Source organism: Athene noctua, chromosome 23 (genome assembly GCF_965140245.1).
Source record: "Athene noctua chromosome 23, bAthNoc1.hap1.1, whole genome shotgun sequence".
Taxonomy (NCBI): Eukaryota; Metazoa; Chordata; class Aves; order Strigiformes; family Strigidae; genus Athene; species Athene noctua.
Window position 1 is genome coordinate 7015462 of NC_134059.1, and position 9644 is coordinate 7025105.

The 9644-nt window shown below is 49.4% G+C and overlaps 1 protein-coding gene across 1 annotated transcript; it reads right to left on the minus strand.

The window, feature by feature from the left end:
- Positions 1-1646: 1646 nt before the first annotated feature.
- On the minus strand, positions 1647-6533 carry IL10 (interleukin 10). Its single transcript, XM_074925623.1, has 5 exons — positions 6375-6533; positions 4924-4986; positions 4464-4616; positions 3750-3815; positions 1647-1775 (listed from the first exon to the last, which is right to left on the minus strand). The coding sequence occupies exons 1-5, from the start codon at positions 6531-6533 to the stop codon at positions 1647-1649; spliced, it is 570 nt and encodes a 189-aa protein (XP_074781724.1).
- Positions 6534-9644: the final 3111 nt, after the last annotated feature.

The window sequence follows — 9644 nt, forward strand, 5'->3', positions numbered from 1 at the left end:
TCTCTCCCTCAAGTGAACCCCCGCCCCTGGCTAGGAGCCCAGCAGCACCTTTCCACATCCCCGCAGCTTCCCAGCCTGGTTTTGGAGGAGCAGAGCTGCATCACTCCATCCTGCCACCTCCTCTCCTGCAATGATGCCCCTGCAAGCAGGCAGCTGTCCTGTCCAGATTGCTGACTTGCTCTGCCTCCATTTTCTGCTGTGTCAAATATCTCCTGCAGCTTCAGGTAACTGGAAACCTTCATTCTTTGTACAGCAAGAGGCATCCCATCTGCTTCCTTCCTGTGGTTACTTTAACCAGGGTGACTGAGCTTTACTGAGAAACTCACCACAGCTGAGCTGACGCTGCCCCTTTCTCCATGCAGGGCAGAGCCCAGGCACCAGTTTTGCTCGTGAGGGTCCTTGGCCTCCTTCCTCATGGGCTCTGACAGCTTTTTCCTGCCTCCCTGTGGAAGAAAATTTAGATAAAAGGGATTAAAATGGGTGCAGTGGGGTCAGGGGAGCATGTGGACCAGATGTGTCTGGGTTGCAGCTTCAAACAGTGCTCCTAAGTGAAGGTTTTACTGAGAACACAAATAATCTCTCGTGGCAAATTCAGCAATTCCACTGCCCATCACCAGCCTGAAGTTTGGGCTGAAACAGACTTAGAAACTGTCATATTAAATGAAAAAAATTATTTCTAATGCAGCGAGGAAAGAAATCCCAGCTGCCAAGAAACACCTGGAGTCTGCTGGACTTGCCAAGTAAAGGGCTGAGAGGTGAAAATGAAAGAGGCTTGAAAGTGAAACAGGAACGTGGCCAGACAGGTACCTGCCAACAGCCGCCCCGGGCTGTCGGTGTGAGCTGGAGTTTGGAAGTGGTTACACTGGTTGAATTCTGGGTTTATTAGTAACAGAGCTGTAAATTCCCACGTGCATCTGCTTGGTTTTGTTCGGGATTCAGCTGCTGTGCGTAGGGATCCAAGTGCACAGATACATAATCCCCAGCCTGAGGAAAAGCAAGAAGTTCTGTTGATAATTTGCATTAGTCTGGTTTTTATCTAGTATCTACTATCTGATCTAGAATCAAGGCCTCATCCTGACTGAGAACAAATGTGAAGTTAAAAACATCTCGGTAGATAACGGAGGCAGCAGTGTGATCCCCTGTGAATCAGGGGGAAGGAGGCGCAGGGATGTTAAAGCCCTGGTGATTACCCATGACATTCAGGCACGTAACCCGTTATTTAACGGTAAATGCTGTGCTGGAAAGGACAATGGCTGAAAAACTTGCTGCAGTCAGAGGCTGAAGAGGCTGCAGTGACCTATGGAGTACCCCAGGACCAGTGTTTCTATACTGGAAGAAATCACCGGCAGGTATTTTGTTCCGGCAAATTTTGTCAAAAATTGGCATTTAAATGTGAGGATCTCAAGGTCTTCTCACTTGCCCGGTCATTAATGCATGCAATGCATCCTTGGTGGTCCTCCTCGCCTGGACCCCTGCCCGCTGGGCTCTTCCCCAGCCCGGTGACACTGGGCACAGCATCTACGCACCAGTGCTGATTCACAGCCTTGTTAACAACTTGCAAGAACAGAACAGAGGCTTTATTCATTAGGAGGTCTTTATTAGCAAAAATAAAAGATTTCTTTTCATACAGATAAACACGCGAAAGTTCACTCAGTGACGGAAAGTGTGGCCAAGGCACGGTGCCCCCCACCAGCACCACCCCCCCCAGGAATGGAGCTGCTGATGCTCTTGGCTCTCGCCGCGGCCCCGGGGCCGTCCTTGCTTCTCCTACAGCACTGAAGTCAAGGCGTTTGGTGGAAAAACAAGTACAGAGTTGGCTCAAGGTGTCCTGGTAAGAAGGTTAATTTAAGTTTTCCAGCGTGTGTCTCCCACGCTGCCCTTGAGCTGATGCCACCCCACTGCTTCCAGCAGAAGGGGAGACCCCCCCGGAGCAGCATTCCTGCTTTGGGGCTGCCCTTGCCCTGGGATAACCAGTTCCCACGTGGGCAGGCTGCCAGCAGGAATGCCCTTCCGTCACCAGAAACGTAAAACCAGAATAAATCCACTATAAATAGCCTCTCGTCAGTGGTAACTTACAAAGCAAACAACAAACTGACAGTGTTTCGTCGTACTGGCGCCCTAATACTTCTAAATATTAGAAGCAAATGCCTTTGGGTTGTGGCGTTTTCCTCCGGCTCAGCGTCCTGTCGCACTCGGGGGGGGAGCACACAGGAGGCTGGGGGGGGGAGGAAGGGGAGTCCGAAAATCAGCCGCTCACGGGGGGGCTCCGAGGCTCCTCCTGCGCGGGGTTGGAAATAGCACAAACCCAAATATTGTCAGTGCTGCATGCAGCTTTATGAATTTGAATGCAAATTACCCGAGCCACCTTAAAATGGTGGTTAATTAAATACCTTCTAACTTCTAAAAGAAAAAAAAAAACCACCCCAAACCAACAAAACAGCAAGTAAAACCCAATCAAAGACTGGAAAATAGTAAGATGAACTTTTGAAAGTGCAGAGTGGCTGACCCAGCAGCTCTGGAAGTTTGTCATTAGCAACATTTATCTCAAGTTCTATTAGAACCAAACATTTCCTTTCAACTACTATTTTTTTTTTTCCTTTAATCTGGACTAATATATAGACTGAAGTGTAGAGGTGGGGTTAACCAATCTATTGCTGTGGCGTGATCGCATGTTGTTCATGGGACTGCAGGTCACCTCCACATTGCTTGTCATATAAGGGAAAAAAAAAAAAAGGCCCTTGGTTACATTTATGGTTATTTTGCTCAGTGCAAAGCCATGGAATAAATCTGAATATTTCAAAGTCTAGTTCCAGCTGCAGAACTAGAGTCGGTGACATGATTATGCATAAATCCATTTGATCGCATAAATAAATAGAGGGGGTAGAGCATGAGGAGAGTGCTATTTTGCTTAAAACTAAACTTTGCTGAACTCAGAGCTGGAATTGCTCCTGATCGGGTGACTGTGCTCGGTGACACTGCACTCAAGATCAACTCTGCTCATGATCTGCTCCCCAGAAGAACACTGCTTTGGGTGTTTTGAAGCTATGAATAAACTAGCACTATCATAAACAGTATTAAAATATTGAAAAATAAATAGTATTTTACAAGCTCATGGCGCTTTTCTTCAAAACATATTGTAAACATAGACACTGAGGTATTGGAAGTAATAAATATTGAATTCAGTTGTTAAAATAACTTTTAAATACAATACTAAACTGGAAGTTATTGACCTGTAATTCTTGACTTGAACCCTAAGATAACTTAATCTCTCATGTGTTTTTGCAGCCTAAAGTGATTTCTGAAAAAAAACCAGTAGGATTTTGTGCGAAAGGCGCAGACCCATCGGTGTTTTCACTTCTTTCTTTTCATCAGCAGGTACTCCTCGATGTAGTTGATGAAAATGTCAAACTCTCCCATGGCCTTGTAGATTCCGTTCTCGTTCATCTGCGGGTGAAAGCCAAGTCCCTTTAAGCCTGAACGTGTCGATGTACGTGATGTGCAATCACTAGACATATTCTCCTCCCACCGATACCTCCAGCTTCTCTGCCCAATCCCTCAGGGGAACCTCCCGGCTGCTCCTTTGAGCATCGCTCTCTGGATTTCTCTCAGGTATTTATATAATTAAACATTTCTTTGGATTCTGTTCCCTATCCTAGGTTGAAGCTGGCACTAAAATCTACCACCTCGCCTGGGACGGTGGGTTCCTCCCGACCCCAGCGCAGCCCCACGGGTGGCGTCCTTGTCCTTACCTTATCGAACGTCTCCTTGATGTGCTTTATGGTTTTGCTTCTCTTCTCGCACGTGAAGAATCTGTGCTGCAGAGGGACAAGACCAACGGTTCAACCACAGGGGTTTCCTTCCCGGGGCGTGCGGCAGCAGCTCTCCCCTCCTCCTGCCCCTCGTCACTGCCGCCCCGACGGTTTCCACCTTCCCCCCCTCCAGTCATGGGGCTCTCTGGGGCAACACCTGGGGCTGCTTTGCCCCGTGCACTGATGGAAGGAGCCTCTGCTGAGACCTCCTCACCCCCAGCCCTCTCCTGGCCCCGTGCCCCTTGCTGCCAGCCCCGGGTGAGGGCAGCCCCGCCGTGCTCTGCCCGGGGCAGGATTTGTCCCGTCAGGTGATGGGCTCAGGGCCGCACCAGGAGCGTCTTTGGGTGGCATCGTGGCAGAGCCGCGCTGCTCCGGCACCCAGGTAAGGGACAGCCCCTCCACCCTCCCTCCCCTTATCTCTTCACCAGACTCCCTTGGGTGGCTGCAGATAAGTGGGGCTCCTGAACAGAGCCTCTGAATCGCCGATATTTAACTGACAAATGCCTGGAGAAACCCCATCCTCATGGGGTCTGCCTGCACCCCCCGCTCCTGCGGACCCCCAGCACCCGCTCCCCACCCTGCTGCTGCTCTGGAACTGACTCTGCCTTTCCAGAGCACTGATTTCATCTCCCCGAGATGCTGAGCCCCACTCACACAGCGCCTCATGGTCGCCTTCAGGCTCAGCAGCAGGTTGCCCAGTTCGCCCATGCTCTGCTGGTGGTGGGTGCTGGTCCTCATGGCGCTGGGCAGGACCTCCTCGGTGTAGAACCGCATCATCTCCGACACCGACTGGCAGCCGAAGCTTCCCTGGGCGAGAGGAGGTAACGGTGTTGGGGCTGGCCACCAGCACCGACGTACACGAGCGCTTTTTGAAATGACAGTCGCGGCGGTGGTCAGGGCGCTCGCGGTGGGTTGGCGCCGCTCGCTGCGGCTGCGACGTGGGGGGAGCCCAGCGTCAGCCCCACCGCAGACACACGTGTTGCCGCTTGGCTGGAGAGCTGTCCCTGTCTGGTATTAGGGAACGCCCCAGTGTTCGCTCTGCTTCCTTTCTTACAAAACACCGGCTGAAGGATGAGGAAGGGCAAGGGACTTCGAAGAGAATTACGATTCTTACCTTAAACTCATCCAGCAGTTCGGAGCTGAGCAGCTGGATGCTGAGTTCATCATCTTTTGATTGCTGTGGAAGGATGCAATGGAAACATGAGCTTTGCTCAGACAGGCAGCGAACACTGTTTTTTTCCCTTTGCCTTACCAAACCGATTGCTTTGCTTGTTTGCATTTGTGGTCTCCCTGAAGCGAGGGCGAAGAGCACCCAGCACCCGTGTGTGCACGGCACTGTAACACCAGCGCGGGAGCCACCAGCTCTTTGTTCCATCACCTTGCCGTGCAGCTGCCGTTAGGTCGGGACAGCAAGATAATGAATCACAAACTTCAGCGCCAGTGATTTCACTGGTGTGAAACTCCTCCCGCCGCCGCCAGCTGCCGCGGGTGTTGGTGCACGAGCGCTGATGCGAGCCGCCCGCTCTTCAGAGAGGGGCCAAGGCGATGGCAGCGAGAAGCGAGGCAGCTGCCCCAATCCCCCCCCGCCCGCAGGGTCGCCAGGGCAGGAGGGTTTAGTGCCCCCGGTTTTGTTATCTCTGCAGGTCTCCAGTCAATGGGATCTGCAGAGGGTGTTTGTGCCTCTGCACCGTCAGCTCTGGAAGACCAAGAGCTGCAGTGGGGTGGGTTGGCACCACCCAAAGCATCACCCCGTGGCACAAAGGTGTGTCGAGGCTTTCCCGAGAGTTTAAAAATATTCCTGCCCAACATCAACTGGGAGATTTACAGCAGGCTTGAAATTTAAAGTCTTGACCGTGTTCATCTGATAGTAAATACAAGCTGTGGCATCAGCCTGAGATTTCATCTGGAGAATTGTCTTGTTTTATTACTAAAACACACTGACATTAACTAAAACAGTAATGAAGATGTGACCAGCCATCTCTACCAGTACTGATGCAAGGATAAATGCTCTGAGTGAATCTTGTGCTGCTTTCTCAGCAACCCTGAGGCTCCCGTTAGCTGCGATGCAAAGCGGTGACCTGTTACAGGCACCAAAGCAAGTGCTAGTTACTGGAGTGTTTCTCCAATCATAAAATACCATGCACAGGCTTTTGTGGTTCTTTCAAAGAAAAACTCTGTAGCAAAAGATTTCCCTTTTCATCTAGCATTAACTTTAGCGAGGCTGGACATCGTTGCTCTGAAGAAGGAACTATTTCCTTCCTATTAATTCAGCGAATAATTTGGTTTGCAGCGTTTCGGGGGAACTCTGGCTAGTAAGGTTCACAAAGATTCATTATGAAATCTCTTGAGTTCATAATAGCTAAAACTAGGAAGAAACCTCTTGCACGTCGTCTCTCGGTGAGCAATGAAACTGAACTTCTCTTTCACACCCCCATCAGCCTGTAACACAATACACGACCAAATAATTTCTGCTGGGAGGAAGCTGTCTTCCTCCTCATCCAAATCACCGAACGCTGCAGAAAAAGCAAAACGAGAAGGAGAAGAAACCAGCAGGGTTATACTTACAAAATAATCCTTAATTTCCTCAAACTTGATCCTCAGCTCTCTGAGCTTCGCAGGCAGGAGCTCGGAGAAGTGGAGGCAGCCGGGCTCGGCGGGCGAGCACCTGTCGGGCAGGGTGCCGGCGGCCAGGAGCAGCAGGAGCAGGGCTGAGCGGCGCTGCATGCTGCGGGGAGCGAGCTGCCTGCCTCTCCGTCCACTCCCGGGCTGAATTTCACAGGAGGGTAAAAAAGCAGATCTGTAGCCTTCACCTTGATGGAGCCCCTAATTTATACTCTCAAAACATCGCTCAATTTCCTCTCCCCATTTCCTGGCGAGCAATATTGGGGTTTTAAGTCATTCATTAAAACCAAATGTCACTTGAGTTTCCCGTCAACTTGGGTTTCCTGTTCTCTTGACCCCCCTCCTCTCCTCACACCCCATCAAAATCTTTTGTGCTTAGACTCTGCATTTTTTTTTTTTTTTTCTCATTCTTGCTTCTTGTAAATTTAGATGTGGCTGAAGAGGAAAGCTTCAGACATAATGTGAAGAAGAAAAGGTGCTGCGTGAGGTTACTTTTGCATTCTCACAGTTACTTTTTATTTTTAGACGAATGCCCTATTGTTAGGGGAAAAAAAAAAAAAAAAAGGTTTTCTATTGTCATAGCTCTGTACCAAACCTGCACTTAGGATATCTCCAGCACCATGCATAATTCAGCAGCATTACTTTTAATCAAGCTGTACCAATACACTGTCTCCTCCTTTGACATTCTAATGCTCTACTGTAAATGCATCTAATAATCTTCAATCTTAATTTTAATTTTTTTGTTTTCAGTTAATGCACATGCCTGTTGAAGTCGATGTGAATTTTCACTGCCTTCAGCAAGCTCAAGGACTGCGCTCCCAGTCCTCAGCCGCCGTTGTGCCTGCTGCTGGGATTAGCCCTGGGATGTGCTGGGATGTGCTGGGATGTGGTTTTGGAGCCCAGCCTGGCTGGGATGTCGCCGCTCAGGCTTGTGCAGGGCTGCCTGGCTGCTCACCCACGGCAGCTGGGTGGGAGCAGGGTTTGTGCCACGGGAGCTGCAGTCTTTAACATCGATGCGTGGTGGTAAAGTGTATCAGCAGGTTGTGGATATTCATGTTTCTGGCTTTTTAATTTTCTAGGAATGCACACGAGCGCCATCCAAGCAGTGCAGTGATGATTCTATGAACTGGGTGTACTAGGTTAACTGAGCCTTATTGTCCCCGCTCTGATAAAATTACCATTTCAGAGCTGAAGATAATTCCTCTGACGTCTCTCGTTTTCCGCTTTCCCCTCTTTCATGTCCTTTTTCTATATATACATTAGTACCCAGCTCCCTGCTTCCTTTTGATAAAGATTTCACTGATGAATTTGAAAATCTGTTATCCAAAGAAGAGAAAGTGGAGACGAATTTAGCTTTCCTGAAACCAGAAAGTCTTCTTTGAAGGCTCCCATATGATTTTAATATAGCGCATTCTTCCCAGCCTGCCTCCAACACATCGCTTTGGACAAATCACTTCCATTATCATTTGCTTCACCACACCGAACTTCTTTTAAGTTGAATTTGCAAGCCTCTGTGAAGGGACTTGTTGCAAAAAAAAAAAAAAAAAAAAAAAAGCAGCTAGAAAAAGTATTGTTTGTTACTGTATATTTAGATTTTTTTAAAAAATTTTACTTTTAGGAGCAAAAGAGAGGAATGTTTGGTGTACGTGTGTATGAGTAAGAGTGAAGGGGATGAAACATTAGTAATTGAAGGGTCTGAGGCAGATACGGTGTGGGATTTTGTGTTTTGATTTGTTTTCTTTTTGTTGTTGATGTTGCCTCTTCCAGAGGAGATGAGGAAGCCCGCTCCTGGTGAATCACTGCAGGCACGCTGGTTTATCTGAATCACAGCATGTCATGTATTTCGTGACCCATTTTCCTACCCCTGCTCTAACGCAGCCGTGTGGTTTCTCCCCTTGACTGCCAGCAGAACCTATGGGAAAGGAGAAGAGCAAGCAGCAGCAGATGGCTCAAACAAAACCAGGTAGTATTAAACTCAACCCGTTTCCACTGGTAGGATCCCACCTCTCTCTGATTCTCTCTTGGCTTCCACCCTGGGAGATTTTTAGCTTATTTCGGATTAACTCGAATCTGCCATGGGTTGATAAAGCTTCGCTGCCAACATCTGGGCGGCTGCTTAAGTTTCATCAGGGCATCAAAACTGATGTGGCCAGGGCAGTGGGGGCGATGCTGGCAGGAGCCAGTGCCCTGGAGCGGGTCTGCGGGCAGCCTGGCCCAGGAGCAAAGCCTGGAGCTAAACCCTTGGGTGGAGGATGCAGCCCCAGGCACTCCTCTGCAAACCGGGCCCCCTGCAGCGGAGGGGTCACTCTCAGACTCAGCTGTGGGTTTAGGTGCTGGGGTTTTTGTGGAATGCAAAGCAAAGGATCTTTGGGCCCACGGGAATCTCCTCCGCTGGTGCCGGGAGCCCTCCTCCCTCCCTGCCCGGGAGCTGAGCGCTCCTTTCCAACCTTCTTTTATTTTGAGCAATCTGTGGGTCTCCGTGAAGTCATTTCAGTTTGACACCCAGAGTGCGCAAAGCGGTTCTGTCTTGTGCAATTCCCTCCTCCTTGTTTTGGAACTTTGTTTTTTTTTTGGTTTTTTTTTTTTTTTTTTTTTTGCTACGAGCGTAAGCCAGATGTGTCCATTCCACAAAGGAAACTCTGCCCTGCGCACGGATGAGACTCTGCTGTGTTTACCTGTATTTCCTTTGCCGTGTCAGAGATCTTGACGGTGCAGTTTCGCTCTGACTCACTCTTGCTTACTGCTGTGGAAATGCATTGACTCTGCAGTACTACAAAGTGGTTGCATGAATGAATAAAGCACCTTTTCCTAAAGAGTGTCCGAGGGACGTGGGTGTATTTCTAAACCTTTAGGAAACAGCTTTCATAGTTGCCAAGAAGATCATTTCAAGAAGGAAAGTGTGTTACTCAAAAGCCATTCAAACACTTTTACCCCACCTCCCACAGACCAAGGAACTGCACATTCACAAGAAATACTCGTCAGGACAGCAGAATTGCGTTTCTGCTGTTAACCAGAGGCATTTAGGCAAATGCTTTCCCCCCCCACCCCTCAGTGCGGCACGTGGAAGGGTTTGTCCTGGACGTGGTCCTGGGTGACCTGCACTGGCTGACCCTGCACAGACAAGGCTTGGGCTCAGTGGTCCTCAGAGGTCCCGTCCTCTGGCGCAGGGTGGCATCTCATGCTTCTTATTAAAGGGGCTGCCTATGTGTGTAG

Bases quoted from the DNA above. Each gene is read 5' to 3' on its own strand.
- IL10 (XM_074925623.1), bottom strand. From the start codon at position 6,533: ATGCAGCGCCGCTCAGCCCTGCTCCTGCTGCTCCTGGCCGCCGGCACC. The intron at 4,617-4,923 runs GTAAGAATCGTA...CCTCTCGCCCAG, and splicing joins AACTGCTGGATGAGTTTAAG to GGAAGCTTCGGCTGCCAGTC. The intron at 1,776-3,749 runs GTAAGGACAAGG...CCTTGACTTCAG, and splicing joins TCAAGGAGACGTTCGATAAG to TGCTGTAGGAGAAGCAAGGA.